Source organism: Ursus arctos, unplaced genomic scaffold (assembly GCF_023065955.2).
Source record: "Ursus arctos isolate Adak ecotype North America unplaced genomic scaffold, UrsArc2.0 scaffold_15, whole genome shotgun sequence".
Taxonomy (NCBI): Eukaryota; Metazoa; Chordata; class Mammalia; order Carnivora; family Ursidae; genus Ursus; species Ursus arctos.
The window spans coordinates 38996283-39019667 of NW_026622819.1; the positions used below are offsets into that span (position 1 = coordinate 38996283).

General features: G+C 35.8%; 1 protein-coding gene across 2 annotated transcripts in view; it reads right to left on the reverse strand.

Moving 5' to 3' along the window:
* LOC113263922 (uncharacterized) overlaps positions 1–23385 on the reverse strand; it is a 124318-nt gene that overhangs the window by 14261 nt on the left and 86672 nt on the right. For both annotated transcript variants that reach the window (XM_057312238.1, XM_057312237.1), the window contains 5 exons: positions 15796–15833; positions 11969–12146; positions 8073–8149; positions 7075–7112; positions 5680–5798 (listed from right to left, as the gene is read on the reverse strand). In XM_057312238.1, the coding sequence (XP_057168221.1) occupies positions 5680–5798; positions 7075–7112; positions 8073–8149; positions 11969–12123 (389 nt within the window). In that variant the 5' untranslated portion in view covers positions 12124–12146; positions 15796–15833. The remainder of the gene's footprint in view (positions 1–5679; positions 5799–7074; positions 7113–8072; positions 8150–11968; positions 12147–15795; positions 15834–23385) is intronic.

The window sequence follows — 23385 nt, forward strand, 5'->3', positions numbered from 1 at the left end:
TGGACCACAATTTCTTAATCCAATCATCTGTTGAAGGGCATCTCAGCTCCTTCCATGATTTAGCTATTGTGGACAAAGCTGCTATGAACATTGGGGTGCATATGGCCCTTCTCTTCATTACATCTGTATCTTTGGGGTAAATACCCAGTAGTGCAATTGCTGGATCATAGGGTAGCTCAATTTTTAACGTTTTAAGGGACCTCCACACTGTTTTCCAGAGCGGTTGTACCAACTTGCATTCTCACCAACAATGTAGGAGGGATCCCCTTTCTCCACATCCTCTCCAACAATTGTGGCTTCTTGCCTTGTCAATTTTTGCCATTCTAACTGGCGTAAGGTGGTATCTTAGTGTGGTTTTGATTTGAATTTCCCTGATGGCTGATGATTTTGAACATTTTTTCATGTGTCTGTTAGCCATTTGTATGTCTTCATTGGAAAAGTGTTCATATCTTCTGTCCATTTTATGATTTGTTTATTTGTTTCTCGTGTATTGAGTTTGAGAAGTTCTTTGTAGATCTTGGATACCAGTCTTTTATCTGTAGTGTCATTTGCAAATATATTCTCCCATTCCGTGGGCTGCCTCTTAGTTTTTTTGACTGTTTCCTTGGCTGTGCAGAAGCTTTTTATCTTGATGAAGTCCCACAAGTTCATTTTACCTTTTGTTTCTTTTTGTTTTTCCTTTTCTTTTCTTTTGTTATCTTTTTGCCTTTGAAGATGTGTCATGAAAAATGTTGCTGTGGCCAATGTCGTAGAGGTTGCTGCCTATGTTCTCCTCTAGGATTTTGACAATAGTCAAGAGTTGGACACAATCCAAGTGTCCATCAATAGAATTGATAAACAAAATGTGGCATGTACTACAATGTAATATTTTTCAGCCTTAAAAAGGAAAAAAATCATGACACATGCTATAACATGGATAAATACTGAAGCTATTATGCCAAGTGACATAAACCAGTCATAAAAAGACAAATCCTGCATGAATCCACTCATAAAATTCATAGAAAGTCAAAGTCATAGAAATAGAAAGTAGAATCCTGCCTGCCAGGAGCTTTGGAAAGGGGAAATGGGCAGTCATTTAATGAGCGTAGAATTTTAGTTTTACAAGATGAAAAATTTCTGGAGATTAGTTGTACAACAATGGTAATATATTTAACATTACTGACTTGCACATTTGGAAATGGTTGAGATGATGAATTTTGGTTATGTGTTTTTTACCACAATAAAAAAATAATTTTAAAAACTATTAGAACAAATTAAAAAGTTCAGCAAAATTAGAGAATATAAAATCAATATTTAACAAATCCATTGTATTTCTATGCTCTAGTGACGAATAATTTCCCCCAAAATGAAGAAAACCAATTCCATCTACCACAGCATCAAAAATAGCAAAATCTTTAGAAATAAATTAAACCAATGTAACATTTGTACACTAAGAATTAAAAAATATTGCCAAGAAACAGACCTATAAATACAGAGAACAAAGTGATGGATGCAAGAAAAAAGGGAGGTCGAGGGAATGGGCAAATGGGTGAAGGGAAGTGAGAGATAGATGAATAAGTCACAGGAAGAAAAGTCACAGCATAAAGAATACAGTCAATGATATTGTAATAGTGTTGTTATGTTGACAGATGGTAGCTACACTTGTGGTGAGCACAGCATAAGTATAGAGATATTGAACCCCTATGTTGTATAATTGAAACTAATATAACATTGTGTGTCAACTATCCTCAAATGAAAAATTTTTTAAAAAAGAAACATACATACAAGCTGAGTTTTTTAAGAATTTTTTTTAATTTTTAAAAAAATTAAAAAGCACTGCTAAGAGAAATTAAAGAAGACCTAAAGAAATAGAGACAGATCCCATGTTCATAGTTTGGAAGACTTAATCTCGTTAAAATAGCAATAATCCCTAAAGCAATCTGAACATTTAATGTAATCCTGATCAAAATTCCCACTGTCTTTATTGCTGAAATTGACAATCTAATACTAAAATTCATATTGCATTTCAAGGGACTCTGGGTAGCCAAAGCAATCTTGAAAAAGCACAAAGTTGGTGGATTTACGTATCCAGATTTAACACACACTACAAAGTTATAGTGACAAAAAAAAAGTGTGATATTGGCACAAGGATTGACACGTAGAACAACAGACTAGAGTAAGGAGTCAAAATAAATTCACACACATTTGCTCAATTGATATATTATGACCTTATTGTTTTAGTGCAGTTTTAGATTTACAACAAAATTGAGAGCAAGGTACAGAGATTTCCTTTATATTCCCTGCCTCCATACATTCATAGGCTCCCCCATTATCAGTATCATTTACCAAAATGGTATATTTTTACCAAGGATGAATCTACACTGACACATCATACTCACCCCAAATCCATAGTTTTCCTTATGGTTTACTCTTGGTGTTGTACATTTATAAGTATGGACAAAAGTTGAATGAAATACATTTATCATTATAAGATCACAAGAGAGTATTTTCACTGGCCTAAACATTCCCTGTGCTCTGTCTTTTTATGTCTCTCTCCTGACAATTACTGAACTTTTTACTGTCTCCATAGCTTTGCCTTTTCATGACAAATAGATGAGTAGATTAACTTTCATATGAAAATCATACACATATTGTAGGATTCCATGTATGCGAAATGTCTGAATAGGCAAATTCATAGAGATAAAAAAGTTTAATGGCTGCCAGGAATTGATAGATGGGGAATTGAGAAGTATGTAGTTGATTTTTGTGTTTGGAGAAGGGGGTAGATGATGGAAATGTGTTGGAATTAGTAGTGATGGTTATACAACATTGTAAATGAATGTATACTAAAAAATATGCTTCAAAGTGGCAAATTTTAAGTTTTATGAATTTTATCTCAATTCAAGAAAACATTGTATTTTCCTTATCAAGTGTCAGATTTTAAATGTTAAACTTTCTGTGTCTCACTTTCATTATGGCTAAACCACAGAGCTGATGTCCATCTAATGAGATTCCTTTAAGAATTAAGTTACATAACATGAGGGATGTGGGAAGTTGACTCACAAAGCTCGTGTAGAAAATAGTCACGTGGGGAGGTGGAATTCCCATCACTGATGAATACTAACTTCCACCAGCATACCCAAAGTTCCTAGAAGACAGTCATAATATCTGCTTTCCTTAGCAACTTTTCCCCACCATTAATATGGGGCTTAACTATAGTAGTGATTTTTAAAAAAATAATATGTTAAATGAAAGGAAAAGCAATTACATGTATAAATTTATCAGCATTCACTCAATGTTTTTTATACATGTCCTCTACAATGAAAAAAGCTATGAAAGTGGTTGAATGCATTTTTATAATGTGGCTCTAATGTCTACATTCTAATGGACACTTTGGTTAAGAATCAATACTAAAGGGGCGCCTGGGTAGCGCAGTCGTTAAGCGTCTGCCTTCAGCTCAGGGCATGATTCTGGCGTTTCGGGATCGAGTCCCACATCAGGCTCCTCCGCTGGGAGCCTGCTTCTTCCTCTCCCGCTCTCCCTGCTTGTGTTCCCTCTCTTGCTGCTGTCTCTCTGTCACATAAATAAATAAAATCTTAAAAAAAAAAAAAGAATCAATACTAAAAACAGAGGGGAAGGAGGTGGGGGAGGGGGATAGGTTGGTGATGGGTATTAAGGAGGGCATGTATTGCATGGTGCACTGGGTGTTATACGCAAGTAATGAATCGTGGAACTTTACATCAAAAACTAGGGATGTACTGTATGGTGACTAACATAATATAATAAAAAATTATTATAAAAAAAAGAATCAATACTAAAGATGTAAATGCGTATCCCACATAGATCACTCTTTTAGAGGTGGAAGTGTTTAGTGAAAAGGAGAGCGGGCCTGATAGTGTAGCAGATTGATACTTGTCTTCTAATAATTGATCTACATTTCTGCCATTAAAATCAAGTTTCAAATGAACATATGACCACCCAAATAAAGCTTGTTTCTTGTTGTTGAGAGATGAAAGAAATGGAGAATCAATGGACCTGGACAACAAATGGATAGACTGCATTGATGAAGGCACAGTTGCCTGGCACCCCAGGATCACCAATTTATCTCTTGACTGATTCGTGAGAGAAAAAGAAAATAATATAATTTTTCCCCAAACCTCAGAAATCTTACAATATCTTTGAACAGACTCTCCCAGTCATTCAATAATAGATAGTTTTAGAATTTAAGCCTGTTTCATGTTTTAGAATTTAAGTCCATATTGCCTGACATTTGTAATTGTAAGATTAACCTGGAGTACATATTAGAATTCAAGTTCCCAGATCCTTCTCCTAGAGGTTTTGATTCTTTAGGATAAAGAGGAGCCCAAGTGCCTATTTTTAATAAATACACAAGTAATGTACTATTTGTTCACCTTTGAAAATATTTCTTTAATTATAGTTACCAAAAGTATTCATGTCTTTTCACCCACTAACCAACCAAAGAAAGAAAGGGTATTTTAAAAGGATAATATTATTGAACACTGTGTTGATTGAAATATTTATGATTTTAAACTCTGAATAATTGGACATAGAAAAGAAAAATCTTTCAATCATAGGGTCTTAGGAAAATTCTTCAACGTCCCACATTCCATCTTGAATACCGTAGATGTCTTTGTCTGGTTATCTAGGAATTTAAAACCCTGACCGAGGAGGTTCTAATTGGTTGTAGAATCTACCACAAAACTGGACCACAATAAAAGCCATAGGAATGTGTAGCTCAGCCAAAATCAGCATCTACCATAATAACCAAACTCAAATGCTCCACCACTTTCGCTGTAAAGAAAGAAAAAGAAAGAAAAAGAAATTATGAAAAGAACACTTAAAATTTCTAGGTATTGCACTAAGTGCTCCTCAATGAGGATAATTTAAAAATGGAGAGTGTGTAGAGGCTGTGGCACAAGCAGGTGGGCTTTGCCCGCTCTGCCACACTGCACGTGTTCTCCCCAGCACCTGAGGCTGTTCACCTCTTCCTACACGCTCAGTCCTGATTCAACCTTGGAACCTACACAGACCCAAGAGAGGAGAGGATTAGAGATTTTCAGATTAAAGGAGAGGAAATACCTGTCATAGAAAACGGTGACTCAGAAAAATTGACCAAACTTAAAGACTGCAAACTCCTTTTGAGTGAAGGATACAGGAAGGGAGTTTACATGGAAGGTTCCAGAATGCCCTGCTTCTAAGAAAGGTTTGGAGTGTTTCATGGAGTTCAAGAGACAGACAGGAGCATCAGAGGAGCCCTTCTTAGCATGAATAAGCCCACTGTGATGGATTTCAGATATCTGTAGCTGGTAGGATTTCCTGCTCAATTATGCTCAAGTTAGCTTGCAGCTACACCATGGGGACTACCATTGATCATCTGGACTTTGGAATTACATCAGTCACTAGATTGTCATTAGTAAATCATAATTAAATTAAGTTCAGCTAACTGACTTATACATTTGCAGAATATCCACAGAGTTATATTTGAGAGGTCAAATACAAAACTGCTTCTAGAAATGAGAATTCAGGAAAGGTACAAGTGTGTTTCTGTGGCTTTCACAGAAAGAGTAGTTATTTTCTGCATATACTGTGCCAAGGCTATCAAAAACATGGGCTTTCCTATCATTTTATGATGGTTTCTTCGTTATTTTGGAAGAGCCATATTTAGTGTTGTGTTCTTACAATTGTTCGACGCAGAAAACGCACGTATTGGAATAAGTTTGGCCATTGGTTGCACAGACTGGATCCTTTTCTCTTGTGCAAAAATGTGATTGCTGTATATACACATCACAGCTTGGCTGCTAAACATTAAGAGACAAAATAAATGTACCAAGTAATGAACTTTTTAAATAAAATGTCCTTTAATCTTAATAAAAATTGCCATGCATTAAAATGGAATAAATATATTCTATATTGAGGTTTAAAAATAAACATCAAGGTACCTACAGTCCACTTACACATAAAATATTTTTAGGATATTTTTACAAACCCAACATCATTTTTTTAAAAAAAACATAGAAATGGCTAAATATATTTTTATAATTTAGACATTCTGCCTCCACTTCTCCTCATACTAGGGTCAGATTTTCCCCAGTTGACCCTTGATCAGTGAAGGTCTTAGAGGTATGGACCCTCCCATCCTACGCAGTTGAAAATCACATATAACTTTTGACTCCCCCAGAATTTAAATACCAATACTCTACTGTTGACCAGAAGCCTTATGATAACATAAACAGTCAATTTACACATAGTTTGTATATGTATTATATATGGTGTTCTTACAATAAAGGTAGAGAAAAGAAAATATTAAGAGAATCATAAGGAAGACTGTACTGTTCTGTAAAAAAATCTGTGTATAAGTGGACCCATACAGTTTAAAAGCCAACTATATTTCATACCACAAGAAATCATAAAACAATTTTTAATAATTCCCTTGTCTTTCTCAATAGTTTCACTACTATCTAACCTGATAGTTTCAGATTATTACCACAGTTGTCTGAATTCATATATATGAGTGTTTGCATATGTGTATATAAGCATATAGATATGTATGTAATTTGCTTAATGATGGCAGTGTTGGTTATTTACATAAACAATAATCTGTGTATTCTTACATAACTTGTTTTTTAAATGTCTTTGTAACTTTTATCTATTCACATGTTTAAAGCTGTAGTTCATTTTCATCACCTCTATGTAATAATTCATTATGAATGTATGACAATTATTATTTTATCTACTGTTTAGGAAAAATTGGGCTGTTGCTTTTTTAATCCTCTTGTTTTGCTAGGATAAAAAGTTCTTTCAACACCGCTTAACCCATAACAGACCCTTGTCTATAACAAGGCTATAGTTTGTAATCGATTTTTTAGTAATGAGATATTTTTACCTTATCTTTAATGCCAAATGATTTTGTATGTCTGGAAGATTCTATTTCTTGAACTTGGTGTAATAATAAAACTATTTGTTACTTTTGAAGGACCATTCTGTTGTACACAGTGAAATTTGCTGTTAAAACTTACAATAAAAAAAATTAAAGGCTTACCATTTCAATTTCTGAAGTAATCAGTATTAACTTACCACTTGATGGATTTCTGATAAAGGTTCAAAAGAAGTTTCTGCAACCAATCCCCCCACACAAAAATTAAAAATAAGAGGAGGGAGGGGAAAAACCATCAGAGTCTCTGGTGAAAAGTACCTGCATCTTTAAGTAGCAAAATATTATGCAAATTGCCTAATCAGGACCCTGCAAATAACGAGATGAGCCTTTCATAGCAATCAAACAGTAAGTTCACAAAATAAATTCAGATGTAGAAAGATAATTCCAAATTAATCTTGCTCTGTGAGAATTATCTTATGTATTATTCAATAATCATCAAACCCTCCTGTAAGATACTATACTTGTGATTTTTTTCCGTTTTTATAGATGAGACATCTTAGTTGGACAAGAAAACGGTTTGCTTAGCGCCACTTATATGCCTTGCAAAAAGTCACTTAATATGAAGAAATTTATTATTATTTAATTAACTAGTACTCAGGTCTAATATCAGGGATCTATCCACTACCTCACAGGTACTTTATTCTGAAATTCATGGACCCCCTTTGGCTTTAAGGAGCATAAGTTGTTAGCAGAGGAATCAATGAATTCTTTTCTTATACAAAGCCATGACTCAGAGCCAGCAAACAACAAATCAGATTTTCAAGGAATGTCAGACCTAGAAGACATCGCTACTTTCCACACTCTGCATTGAGCAACCATGGAATCTGACCTCCGACAAGGGAGGGGAAAAAAAGGTACATATCTTCAGTCATAAATGAACAAAAAGACAAGTTCATTCTATGAGTACTGCTCATCCTAACTTACTTCTTTGTCTCCACCTCTCTAAGGTGGGAAATGAGATAAAGCAACCCATTGATGCAATTGTAGAAGGTATTTCTAACATGCTCTGTTTCATGTTGCCAGTTTAACATTTATAAATCCTATAAATCAAACTCCTCCATTTCTAGATAATAGCAGTTGTTTGCTACATTTCTAAGATATGGGAAATGTTTCATCCAGGACTGAAAAACGTACTCACCAGAATAACGAGGAAATGCCAAAGCAATGAAAAACATAGCTTTGATCCATGTCAAGAAGAAAGACATTTTACCAAGTCTGTGGAAGAAACCCATAGAGACATTATAACATATGGCACAGGGACAACCTGCCCATTTCTAAATGAAACTTTCTTATAGATGAGGAAGCTTTTCCACTTCCTAGATTCCTACTTAGTGTGGACTATTCCCTTTTTCCTTCCCCCAACCCACAGTGTCAGCAAGACATACGTGTAACAGAAGACCTTGTATGGACTTGAACACCCAGGCAAGTCCTCTGTGCATATTTAAATAGGAGCTGTTTACTCTTCCAACCCTTGGCTCAGCCCACAAGAAGCCAGGCTGCGTTTATGGAGATATGCACTTTGGAATCTTAAGTTTTTCATCAGAAAATAAAAACCGTTATTTCAGGAAGGACTGACCTACGGCAGTCCTCCCATCAAAGCTCCACACAGCAGCTACCTTCACAGAGTCCCTACCTGATCCAGCTAACACAGAGAAGACAGTGGAGAGTGGGGTTTACAGCTCTAGGGATGGTGCCTATTCTGTTCACTTTACTTCTCAACTATTTCCACCCAGCTGAGGAATCTCCCTTATCGATCTGATGGTCAGGGGCTTAAAGGGGGTGAGATGGCTTATGGCAGATAAGATGCTGACGTACTCCATGTTCAGCCTGGAGATTCTAAAATAGCTGTGGGAGAGGCTTCATAAGTGCATTATCAATAGGTCTTCTCTAAACAGAAAATTTAGGATAATATGATCAGATGTATCCAGAAGTATGGGGAGGAGAGATGGTATAGTGCTTTGAAACCAAGATAGAGAAGAGATGTAAAATCCTTCCAGGTTATTGAGTTGGAAAGAAAAGGAGAATCAAAAGAAGAGAAGAAAGAGTTTTGGGAATTGTAACTGGAAATATAACTTGGACTCTAAGTATTTTGCAACGCCGGAAGCACACAGGACTTAACTGGAGATTTGATTTGTATTAACCTTTTTATTTTAAAATCAATGGAGCTTCTCCTAAAACCTTAAGTATTAATGCAGAGAGTTCTCATGTTCCTGTTAACCAATTTCCCCTAATGGGAACATCTTGTAAAATGTGAAATGCTCAAAAAAGTTCCTAGATGAGCATTGGAATGGCCCACTGTGGGGACCTGGGCTAGAGGACAGTGTGTGCCCTGAATTGTATGATGGAAAATTTGATCTTTAAGTTAAGTGAAGTTAAGCGAAGTTAAGTAAAGACCCTACAGGGTTTGAAGTGGGAAGAGATTTCATCAGAGCTATTTAACTAATCTGCTTTGCAGTCTGGCTCAGTGGTAAGAGATTTGGCAGATGGAAGCCCTAAATTCAAATCTCATCTACCACTGAGTAACCTTGACACAATACTCAGACCTTCTAATCCACAACTTCTCTAATTTTAAATGTGAGAATAATTTCTGTTTCATAGGCTTGCTGTAAATATTAAGGATAAAATATTAAGTCTGTGCATATGTTTTATGTCAGACTTAAAGTTGTCACCCTTGCCTTTTTTTATCAGTGAAGAAAGACAAGATTTAGAAAAGAATCCTTGAATCTAGCACTGTCCCATGCCAACTTAATGGGAGGGTACAAAATCTGTAAGTGCAAAAAATGTTCCTTTATCATATTAAAGTGACTATTGTGTTTACATTAGTCCCTTGAAATATTTACATAGACACAATCAGAGATATTCACGCAGGCAAATCCTTTTGGCACATTTGTGGAGAAATTAAACTGAAGTTGTCTTACATGTATTGATCAGCAGAGGTTAAGAGCAGAAGACACTAACTATATTGCACAACAGGCCAAAGCTTTTAAATTGACCATGAAAGAGAATGTTAAATGTATGGATTATTTAATGCATATCTATCTTCCTTAAAAATGTTTAATATGCATAAATGGTTGAATATATGCATAAGTGTACAGATATTTAATATACAACTATAATAAAGTCTCACACAAATATATACATATGTGTATATATAGATATATGTACATGTTGTATATATGAGTCCATATATGTGTATCTATATGCATGTATATATCTACATATGTATCTATATAATATGTAATAACAAACATATAATAACATGTATATTATATATGCAATGGTATGTATTAATGTTACATATACATATATTTATGTACACACACATATGTGTATGTATATATAGTACATAATATATACATATACTGTATATGCGTATACATATGTGTATGTACTATGTGTAGTATGCATATGGATATATAGTACATAGTCTATATATACAACATCTGTATATATATGTATATATACATACATGTATGTATATACAAAATCTGTATATATAGTACATAGTGTATATACATACGTATCCTACACATAGTACATATACATATGTGTATATCTATGTATACATATCTATATACCTAAATTATCTAGGTGAGCTCTAATGTCATCATGAGTATTTTTATAAAAGAGAGATAGAAGGAAATTTGATGCAGACACACAAAGAAGAAGGCCTTATGAAGACAGAGCTGAGAAAGATTGAAGATATTGACCTTAAAGATGATAGATAATAGATATAGATAGATGATAGATGGATAGATAAAAAGGAACAGAAGAATAAAGATATTTCTCTGTAACTATCTTTTTTCATTTAACAGTCAATGGTATATCTTCATATAAGTATATATATAATTATAATATATAATAAGTATATACACATATAAGTATACACAATTCCTTTTAAGGTATTATTAAATACTTTTGCTAGCAATGTTGTATTGAACATGATTGTAAAGGTCATTATATGCTCATTCAATTCAATCTAGACTTTAGAAGTTGCATTTTAGAGTCAAATAATATATGCAGTTTAAAATTTATAGATTTTACTATAGATTTTATAGATTTTACTTCCAGCAAATTACTTCCAGCACCCTTGTAGTCCTTTACTATGAAAAAGATATATTACAAACATGATTGTTTCTCCACACCTCATCAAATGAATGTCTCTGAAATATTCATGTTTCCACACACACACCTAATTATATACACACATATAAAATTATATATTTGGATGATTTTTTCAGTTACAGAGTTTCTTCATTTGGGAATTAAGTTGAAATTATAAGTTAATGAAACCACGATTTCTATTTTTTTTTTTTTTTTTACTTTTATCAAATTTGCCTACAAACATGGTTTACCTCCCTAAAAAAAAACAGTTGATGCATTTGCTGGAAGTAACCAACTATTTGATCTTACCTGAAAACCAACATTAAAAAATTTGTAGCTATTTAATATAGACCATCTAATTTAAAATAACTTTCTCATGGTGTCACTTTTTAAAAAATTGATGTCTAGAAATGTATAGGAAAGAAATTACACTTGACCTCAAAGGGCCCATAGGTTAAATCACATTTCTTTCCCTTCATATCTAGAAACACAAATTTTGGTGACAGATTTAGGGAACTATCTCATTCACTTGTGAAACTGTGAAACCCAACATTGGGAAGAAGGGGGTGGGAAGGAGTTGGAGGACAGAGAATGCAATCTCCCCTTCATGCAGTACTTCCCTTCTGTTTGAGCTCCTGCCTCCACAGCAGAGTTGGACAGATTCTCACAGATTCTCATACGGTGCTCCTTAGAAAGCCAGTATTATTCCAGAATCTTCCTCCATTCTAGGAAGTAAGTCTGCAGGCTAGCCAGTGGTTGCTGGCAGCCGGGCCCCTTTGGTTGCTTCTTAGTAAGCCATTAGCGTAGGGGAGTCTGACTGTTGTTTTTCTTTAGAATGTGTGGTCCTGGTGACTTTTTGTCCTCCCCTTGGCCTTGGTCATCAACAAGAAAACTCCTACTTAGTGTTGTATTAGCTTAAGAAAGACTTACAAAGCATTAGAACCATAGGAGAAGTGGTCCTCAACATCCTGCAATGCATGTGTTGTAGCCAGTTCAGTGTTAGCGTCTGGCTCGGGGTGTGGAGAGAAGGACGATGCATGAAGGAATCCAGGGTGCTGGCAGAGTGTCCTTGACATAGCTGACATCGAGGTCCCAGACTGTGTGATCCCTGAGGACAAGATCACACAGTTCATTTTATACTGGCACAAGGTGCATAGATATGTATTTGTGTGTATATATATATATATATTCCAGCTTTATTGAAATATAATTAATATATATCGTTGTTAACTTTAAGTTGTGCAATGTGTTGATTTGATACAGTTTTATATTGTCAAATGATTACCACCATAGTATTAGCTAACCCATCACATAATTAACTTTTTCTTTTTTGTGGCGAGAACATTTAAGATCCACTCTCCTAGCAACTTTCAAGTGTATAATAAGTAGCATTAATTATAGTTACCATGCTGTATATTAGATCTCTGGAACTTACTCATAACAGGAAATTTGTGCTCTTTGACTAACATCTCTCTATTTTCCCCACTCCCCAGCCCCTGATAACTACCATTCTCTTCTCTATTTCTATGAGTATGAGTGGGGTTTGTTTTTTGGGGTTTTTTGTTTGTTTGTTTTTTTAGATACCACATATAAGTGATATACAGTATTTGTCTTTCTCTGTCTGGCTTATACTTAGCACAATGCCCTCCAGGTCCATCCATGTTCTCACATATGACGGGATTTCCTTCTTTCTCATAGCTGAATGATGTTTCATTGCATATATACACACACCACATCTTTATTCATCCATTGACAGACACTTAAGTTGTTTTTGCATCTTGGCTATCATGAATAATGCTACAGCATAAGATAAAATATTTAAAAATCATATATCTGATAAGGGGTTAATTTCTAAAATATAATAAGAACTCACACAACTCAATAGCAAAAAACAAAAAACCCAAAAACCCCACAAGCATCTGATTAAAAAATGAGCAGAGGAGCGATGCCTGGGTTAAGCATCTGCATTTGGCTCAGGTCATGATCCCTAGGGTCCTGGGATCGAGTCCTGCATCAGACTCCTTGATCAGTGGGGAGCCTACCTCTCTCTCTGCCTGCCACTCTCCCTGCTTGTGCCCTCTCTCTCTGACAAACAAATAAATACAATCTTTTTTTAAAAAATGGGCAGAAAAACTGAATAGACATTTTTCCAAAGAAAACATAGAAATGGCCAACAGATGCATAAAAAGCTGCTCAGCATCACTCCTCATCAGGGTAATGCAAATCAAAACCACAATGAGGTGTTACCTCATACCTGTCAGAAGGGCTGCCTTCAAAAACACAAAAGATAGTGCTGGTAATACTGTGGTGTAAAATGGAACCCTTGTGCACTATTGGTGGGAATGCAAATTGGTACAGCCACACTAGAAAATAGTATGGGGGTTCCTCAAAAACTTAAAAATAGAATTACTATATATTGGAGCAATCCCATTTCTGGGTATACAATCTTCTTGACTAATTAAGTGCACAATACCATATTGTTACTGTAGGCACTAAATTTCACAGCAGATATCTAGAACTTTTTCGTCTTGTGTAACTATAACTTTATACCCACTGAGCAACAGTTTCCCCTCTTCTCCCTCCCTCAGTCCCCTGGCAACCACAATTTTATTTTGTGCTACTATAAGTTTGACTGCTTTAGATAACTCATACAGGAGAAATCATGCCGGTATTTGTTCTTCCGTGACTAACTTATTTCATTTAGCATAACATCTTCCAGCTCCATCCACGTTACGGCAAATGGTAACATTCTCTTTAATTTTAAGGTTGAATAAAATTCCATTGCATGTGTATACCACATTTCCTTCATCCTTTTGTCTGTTGATGGACATTTGGCTTGTTTCCATATTTTGATTATTATGAATAATGCTGCAATGAACACAAGAGTGCAGATATCTCCTTAAGATCCTTATTTCAATCTTGGGGATATTTTCTTAGGAGTAGAATCGCTTGATCAGATGGTAGTTCTATCTTCAATTTTTGGGGGAACCTTCATTCTGTTTTCTGAAGTAGCTGCACCATTTTACATTCCCACCGACTGTCTTAGTCCATCTGGGCCACTATAACAAAATGCCACAACTGGGGAGCTTATAGCGACAAAAAAATGAACAGTTCTGGAGGCTGGGGGCGCGAGTATGGTTGCATTCTGATGAGTGTTCTCTTCCTATTTCATAGTTGGTGCCTTCTCGCTGTGCTCTCACCTGGGGAAGGGGTCTAGGGTTCTCTCTGGAGGCTCTCTCTTAAGGTATTAATTCCACTCATGAAGGTTTCACCTGCATTACGGAAGCACCTCCCAAAGACCCCATGAATATCAACACCTTCGGGAGTTAGGATTTCAATACATGAATTTGGGAAGGACACATTCAGACCATAGCACTAACAACATACGAGAGTTCCAATGTCTCCACATCTTCGCCAACATTTGTTATCTCCAGCGCTTTGGCCATTTTAAAATCTGGCTATTGTTTTTTGCCATTGAGTTGAAGGAGTTCCTTTTCTATTTTGGAAACTAACACCTTACCAGGTATATGGTTGGCAAATATTTTCTCCCATCTATAAGTTGTTTCTTCATTCTATTGATAGTTTCCTTTGTTGTACAGAAACTGTTTCGTTGAAGTAGTCCCACTCATCTACCTTTGGTTTTGTTGCCTGTACTTTTGATATCATACCCATGAAATCATCCCCAAGACCAATGTCATGAAGCTTTTACACTTATGTTTTCTTCTGGGAGTTATACAGTTTCAAGCCTTACCTTTTAAGTTTTTAATCCGTTTTGAGTTAATCGATTATTTTGTGAATGGTGTAAGATAGATAGGAAATGCCATACACCCCAAAAAAGGATAAATATAATCTATATTTAGGTCTAAAGACAAACACTTCAGTAGTCACATTCCAGTAAATAATAAAAAGTTACCAATATTGTTATAAAAACCTAAGAAAGTCCATGCAACTGGCTGACTGTGTTTGTATCACTTAACCAACTCCCCATCCTCACCCCTCCCAGGTCACCCCTTTCTCACTCCTTCCTCCCACATACACCAGAGGAAGTCACCTAACTAAATTTTCTAATGATGATTCCCTATCTTCTTCGAGAGTTCCACTGCATAACAATGCATATGCTCATGTATAGTTTGGGGTATTTTGATAATTTATGCAAAGAAAACAAACTATATGTATCTTACATGCCTTTCTTTCTACATTCTCTGTGACCTTAATATATACTGATGTTTAGAGCCTACCTACCTAATACTCCTACCCTAATACTCCACTATGTGGATGTGTAGAAATCATTGCTATTTATTCTTCTACAAATGATACTTGGGGTGATATTTGTTTCACCCCTACCTAATACTCCACTATGTGGATGTGTAGAAATCATTGCTATTTATTCTTCTACAAACGATACTTGGGGTGATATTTGTTTCCCATTGTGTTGTTGGATGAATGAGTCTACTCTCAATAGTGTTCTACATCTCTCAGTTTTGTGCACAACAATTAACTACCTATGGCATAGTTTGGAATTTGGGGGTGATAGGATAAATACTCTATCAACTTGTACAGGTAATGCTAAATGGTTTTAGATTGCTTGTTAGATTCTGTTTCTTAACCTTGGTGTAATAATAATACATAATTTTACTTTTTGGAGAATTCAGGTTTTTGTACATTTTGCTTGGTCAATTTTGCTGTGATTTGAAAAAATCGAAAACGGTTTAAAAATTTACGTGCTTCAACTTCCAAATGAACCAATAGTAACTTACCAAATGTCTGAGATGTGATGATTTTTAAAAAGCAGTTTCTGCAACCAAAGAACAGTTTAAAAAAATAAAAAGACGGCACATATATGAGTAGTAGAACTGCAATTAATGAGATCAGAATTTTGTGGCAGTAACAAAAATACAAAATTTCAAATGTCTCCAAATTTTAGAAAAAATTAATCCCCAAATTAATCTAGATCTGTGAAAAATAATGTCATATATTATTTTTAATAACTCCCAGTACTCTACTTGAAGAAGATATCATTTTTTAAAGTTTTTATTTAAATTCCAGTTATTTAGCAAACAGTGTAATATTAGTTTAAGGTGTACAGTATAGTGACTCAACACTTCCATGCATCACTTGGTTCTCATCACAAGTGTATTCCTTAATACCCAACACCTATTTCAGCCATCCCCCACCCACCTCCCCAATGGTACCATCAGATTGTTCTCTAGAGTTAAGAGTCTGAGGATACCGATTTTTAAAAGCTTTATAAAAGAGACATTTCATTGTGAAATAAGACAAGTCTTGTGTGAAGTCACTTAAATATGAAGAAATTCTGCTCTAATATCAGGGTTCTATTCAATACCTAACAGCTACTTTTTCCAAACTTTACAGAGCCACCTTGAACTTTAAGGGAGGTAACTGGTCACCTGAGGTATGAATGAGTTCTTTCCCTACACAAGGCCTTGATTTCAGGGACTCAGAGATGATAAGTAAAAAATCAGATTTTCAAGGAATACCAAATCTAGAAGAGATCACTCCTTCTCTATATTTTGCACTGAACGACAGTGGAATCTGGGCCCCAAAAGGGGAAAAGAATTTGGCTCAAGTTCTTAAGTTACAGGTGAACAAAGAGCTAAGGTCTACTGTCCATTCTAAACCACGACTCTGCTTCAACTTCTTTAACGTGGGAAATGAGAAAAAGCAGTTCAATGATGAGATGTTTAAAAGAAATTTATAATATGCCCTGTGTCATTTAACCAAGTAAGAATTAAAAGCCAGTAAAACAACCACTCCATTCCTAAGTTACAGCAGAAATCTTCCTGTTTTTCTAGGATATGCAGTGTTTTACCCAGGACTAGAAAATTTATGCACCAGAAAAAAAGAGTAAGGGCCATGATGATGAAAATAGCTTTGATCCATAATGAGAACAGAGTCATTTGATTGAATCCATGAAAGAAACCCTTCAGGATGCTTGCAACAATGGCACAGGACACATTGCCTGTGTCCTATAGACAGGCAAACAGAATTTAGGGCACATTTTATAGTGTCTTACTTTATAATGAAGGAACTACTCCAACTCCCTAGATTCCTGGTTAAGGTGGACTGTTAGCTCTGTTTTTCTCCCAACCCTAAAATTCAACAAGAAATATGTCAACAGAAGGCTGTCCTAGAGATATTAGAGAAAAGCCCATAGAAAGTGCTCTGTGAACACAAGAAGTTGCTTACTTTCCCAAATCTTTGAGTAAACACGCAAGGAGCTGGCTGCATTTCAAGTAAACATGCACATTTCAATGTCAGTATTTTCTTCAGAAAAATAGTAGTTATTTCTGGAAGGATCAATCCGGAGCAAGACCCACAGCAATGCTATACCCTGGGGCTACCTCCCTAAATTCCCTGCTTGACATACTTCACACAAAGAGATAGTTAGTGAAGGAACAGTGGCTATTGTGTTCATCTTTTCCCCCCAACCATCCATCTCCATCCAACTAAGTCACTTTTACTGAGATATGAGTGATGAGCTTGTTGGAGTAATACAGATAGCTCAAGGCAGGTAAGAGACAGAGGCATTCTGTGTCCCCCCTGGGGGCTGTAAAGTACATCAGAAGAGATGCCTCACAAACTTTTCAGGATATCTTCCTTCAGCAGGAGGTTTGGGACAATTTGATCTAAAGTGCCCAGAGTATGGGGGCACCTGGGTGGCTCAGTAGTTAAGCATCTGCCTTTGGCTCAGGGCGTGATCCCGGAGTCCTGGGATCGAGCCCCACGTCGGGCTCCTCCACTGGGAGCCTGCTTCTTCCTCTCCCACTCCCCCTGCCTGTGTTCCCTCTCTCGCTGGCTGTCTCTCTCTCTGTCAAATAAATAAGTAAAATCTTAAAAAAATAAAATAAAGTGCCCAGAGTATGAAGAGGAAAGAAAGAAATGTGTGCAGATATAGACTTTAAGACAGAGAAGATAATATGAAAACATTCAAGAGAGTGAGTTGAAAAAGAACAGGAGAATCAAGCAAGAAAAAGAAAAACGGAGTTTGGAAATGCTAACTCAGCAAGGGTCTAAACCCTTGTAACTTAAGAAAAGCTAGATGAATATCAGAATCACTTGGAGAAATTCTAAAACCTGAAGAAGCGCCATTTTACTACCAAGGTTATGAACAGCTGTTAATAGTGAGTCCTGGGCATTGCTATGTTTCAAAAGCTACTACATGAGACTCGGGTACAACCTGGGAGAGAGGACAGCATATAAATTGCTAGAATAGGAGAAAAAGAAATCTGGAGATTAAAGTTGAAACCAGATGAGGCATTACCCTAAATTATATGATAAATAATTTGATCTTTACTTCAGAAGTAAATGAGAGACACTAAAGGCTTTTGATATAAGGGAGAGATTTTTCAGTTATTTTCTTCCTAACTAACCAATCAGCTTTACAGACTGATTCAGTGGAAAGAGCTTTGGGAGATCAGTTTAAATGCCATCTACCAGTGAGTAACCTGGATTCAACATCTAGACTTCACAATGCACATTTTGCTTATTTTAAATATGAGAATTGTAACTCCTGTCTCACAAGTTTGTCATAAATATTGCAGTAAAAATATTAGAACTGTCCATATTTGTGTGTGAGGATTATATTTGTCACTCTAAACCTACCAGTAATTTTTAGCACCGAAGAAGCCCAGAATTTAGAAAAATCAGAGACTCCATACTTCAAGGGGAATAGACTTTACTGACACATAAAGAGACCGAAAACCAAAAACAAGAGCACAAACACCAGGAGTTTAGGTTGGGAAAGTCATCATAAAGAGTCACTATAAAATATTATTAAAATGTCCATTTTCAACAAAATATATGAGAAATTCAAGATACAGGAAAATATAGCCCATACACAGTGAATGAAAAAAAAATGCAAAGATAGAAATTCTCTTTGAGGGGCTAAGATGTTGGACCTAACAAAAAAAATTCAAAGTAGCTTTTAAAATATAATTAAGGATCTAAAGAAAACTGTATATATAGAATTAAAGAATGGTATGACAATATTTCATCAAATAGAGAATATCATTAAGATACAAACTTATTTGAAATAAATAAGAGGAATTTCTGTAATTGAAAAGTACAATAACCAAAACTTAAAAATTCACAGTAGACTTGAGCTGGCAGAGGAAAGTATTGGTGAACTGAGGTTAGATGAATAGACAGTAAGAAATCTGAAGAACAGAAAATAAAACAATAAGATAAATTGAACACAACATCGAAGAAGTCTTGAACACCATCAAATGCACCAACATATGCATAATAGGAATAGCAGAATAATATGAGAGAGAGAAAGGGCAGAAAAACATTATTGGAATAAAGACTGAAAAATTTTCAGATTTTATTTTAAAAATACTATTCTACATATCTAAGACAGAACTACAGTTAGGGTAAAAACAAACAAACAAAAAGTCTAAATCCAGACACATGATATTCAAAATACTGAAAGTCAAAATAAAGAGAATATTGAAAACAAAAAAAGGAAAACAATGGCCCATCATATATAGAAGAATAAAAATATAATTAACAGGTAACTTCCCATCAGAAAATATGGAGGCCAAAGGTGGTGGCTTAACATATTCCAAGTACTAAAAGAAAAGAAAACAAACAAACAAACAAAACTTCTTGAAGTTTTGATAAGAATCTTATACTCAGAATAATGATCTTAACAAAATAAAGGCAAAATAAAGACATTTTCAGAGAGAAAGATACTAAGATAATTTGTTACTATAAGACCTTGGTCTTGACTTACAAGAAACATTAATGGAAAGAAAGTGATATCAGACAGTACTTTGCATCCACATGAAAAAACAAAATGCAATCAACTTCTGAAATAATAGCTTGAGAAATTCTGCTGACCCCTTCTCAAGTGAAACTGGTATAATTTTTTTTTTTAGTCAAGTCTGCGGAAATGGTTTTAAAGAGCAAACAGCAAATGAAGAAACTTCTACTCAAAAAAAATTCTATAAAAAATATTCTACTAAAAAATTTTTTTCTATAAAAATTCGTAAGAAATGCAAGAGTCTGCAGTATGTGAACCAAGGTGCTTCTCCCGTTCCCTTTCCCATGGTCAATAAGGTGGAGACTCCATTCCAGACTGCTTTATCCAAGAACACAGGAATATCTCTTCAACCAGCTCCAAGCTGGAGGGTTTTCTTCCAAGGAAGAGCAGAACTACAGCATTTCTCTTCTTACTTCTGTCTGTTGCTGAGGCTAATTCCTGAGTGAGTGAATTCTAGAATTGGGGGCTTCCTCCTCCACTCACCTCTTTGTTGTGGAATGGAGGCTCTGCCTTGGGTGTGGCTTACCGTGAATACTGCACACCTATGGCCCTTCCCCTAGTTCATGAGGTGATAGTTCCACACCAGGAGAGGCAAATGAAGTGAACCTGAGGCTACTGCTACACCCCCACTGAGTGCTCAGGTCCTGCAGAATGGGTGTCACTCAGAGGAAAGCTTGTCATTGTCCTCACACCCAGCTCGAGAGCCTTGGTTCAGAGGTTTTCCCTTGGAGCAAAAGCAAGCCATAAAACAGAGAGCTCTGGATCTCTTCCCAAAGGAACTGACTTCATCTACGATAGAGTGTGAAAAAAATTAAACCTCAGAGCTCCTTCAAAAACCACAGGGGTTATTGTGAAGGGAATTAGGAGATTTATGGACTTAATGAAGATACAGCCTAGATGACAGGTTTGCTAGTTTGTAGGAGACAAATCAGGAATAAGACAGCTGGGAGGAGCCTTCCTGTGGTAAGAATAAATATAAAACACTGACCCTAGAGACTGTTCCATGCAAGGAAATACAATTAGATTAGATTAGTTTGTAGAGGTATTTATGTCCCAAGATGTTGTTGTAAACAATGGAGTAATCTGCTGGCAATTAGTGGAGCGTAACAGGTGGGTCTATTCAGAGACAGAGTGGAAGAGGCCCAATCTGTACTACTGTCATTCAAGGCAACTGTAGGCATACCCAGAGTTGTGCCTCCTTAAAAAGTAGCATCAAAAGACTTAACATTTAAAGGGAGACAGGGGAGTAAATGGCACTACAACTATCCAGCCTATCACTAAACAAATAAACAAGTAAATAAGAAAAACAGTCCTCGTGGGGGAAGCAGTACCCAGAAACACTACAGTCATTACAATATGTCCAGTTTCTTTTTTTTTTTTAAAGATTTTTATTTATCTATTCGACAGAGATAGAGACAGCCAGCGAGAGAGGGAACACAAGCAGGGGGAGTGGGAGAGGAAGAAGCAGGCTCATAGTGGAGGAGCCTGATGTGGGGCTCGATTCCAGAATGCCAGGATCACGCCCTGAGCTGAAGGCAGACGCTTAACCGCTGTGCCACCCAGGTGCCCCAATATGTCCAGTTTCTAACAAAAAATTAGGAGGCATGCAAAGAAACAGGAAAGCATGACCCATTGCAATGAAAAAAAGCAGGCAACAGAACCTCCTGTGAGACAGACGAGATGGATTTAACCAGAAAATACTTTAAAGTAGTCATTATTAATATTTCAGAACTAAGGAAAAGCTTGATTAAAGAAATAATGGAAGGTATGATAACATTGCCACCTCAAACAAAGAATATCAATGAAGAGAGGGAAGTGGAAATTCTGAAAATTAAAAGGTACAGCTCCTGAAATAAAAAAATTCACTAGAAGGGAGCAATAATAGATTTGAGCTGGCAGAAGAAATAATTAGTGAATTTGAAGATACATGAATAGACATTATGTAAACCAAACAGAAAAAAGAAGAAATAAAGAAAAATGAACAGAGCCCTGGAGAGATGTGGGACACCATGTGGCACACTAACAGTTGTATAATGGCCATCCCAGAGGTAAGGAGAGGAGACAGGGAGACAAAAACTGAAGAAACAGTGTCTAAAAAATGCCCAAGTTTGTTAAGAAAACAGCCTAAACATCAAGGAAGCTCAACAAATACCAAGTAGGATAAACTACAAAGAGACCACAAATATGCACATCATGGTAAAAAATGCTGAAAGTCAAAGACAAAGAAAAAATCTTGAAACAGCAAGAGAAAAATGTCACTTACAAGCAACATCCAATAGGATTAACAGCTAACTTTGCAGCAGAAACAATGGGGCCAGAAGGCAGTGGAATAACATATACGAAGTGCTCAAGGGGAAAATTAATCAACCAAGAATGTCCAGTAAAAGTCACTATTATTCAAAAATGAAGCTGAAATTAAACAAAACAAAAACTAAAGGAATTTATTGCCAGTAGGTCCGTATTCAAGAAATGCTAAAAGATGATCTTCATTCGGTAGATTTTCTTCTCATTTTGTTGATTGTTCCCTTTGCTGTGCAGAAGTTATTTAGTTTGATGTGATCCTGCTTTTTTATTTTTATTTGTATTGCATTTGCTTTTGGTGTCAGATTCAAAAATCATCACCAATCCCCTGCTAAAGAGCTTACCACCCACGTTGTCTTCTAGGACTTTTATGGTTTCAGATCGTACACTCAAGTCTTTATTTCATTTTGAGTTAATTTTTGTGTATGGTGTAAGATAGCGATCCAGTTTCATTCTTTTCCATGTGGCTGTCCAATTTTTCCAACACCATTTATTGAAAAGACTGGTCTCTCCCCATTGTATATTCTTGGCTTTTTTGCCATAAACTAATTGACTGTATATGCTGGGTTTATTCTGGGCCCCCTATTCTGTTCTATTGATCTATGTGTCTGTTTTTATGCCAATACCATGCTGTTTTAATTACTATAACTTTGTAATAGTATTTGAAATCAGGGAACATGATAACTTCAGCTTTGCTCTTCTTTCTGAAGATTGCTTTGGCTTTTTTGGGGTTGTTTATGGCTTCACACAAATGTTAGGATTGTTTATTCTATTTTTGTGAAAAATGTTATTGGAATTTTTTTTTAGATTTATTTATTTATTTGAGAGAGAGAGAGAAAGAGAGCATGAGCGGGAGGAGGGGCAGAGGGAGAGACAGAGAGAGAGAATCTCCAGCAGACTCCCCTCTTGAGCAACGAGTCTGATGTGGGGTTCAATCCCACAACCCCAACATCATGACCTGGGCCAAAATCACGAGTCAGATACTAATCGACTGAGCCACCCAAGTGCCCTGTCACTGGAATTTTAATAGAGATTGTATTATGTCTATATATTGCTTTGAGCAGTATGTACATTTTAATAATATTAATTCTTCTAATCAGTGAGCATGGAATATACTTTCATTTATTTGTGTCTCAATTTCTTTCCTTAATGTCTTCTAGTTTTCAATATACACATCTTTCACGTCCTTAAATTTATTCCTAGGTATTTTATTCTTTGTGATTCAATTGTACATATGGTTGTTTTCTTATTTTCTCTGATC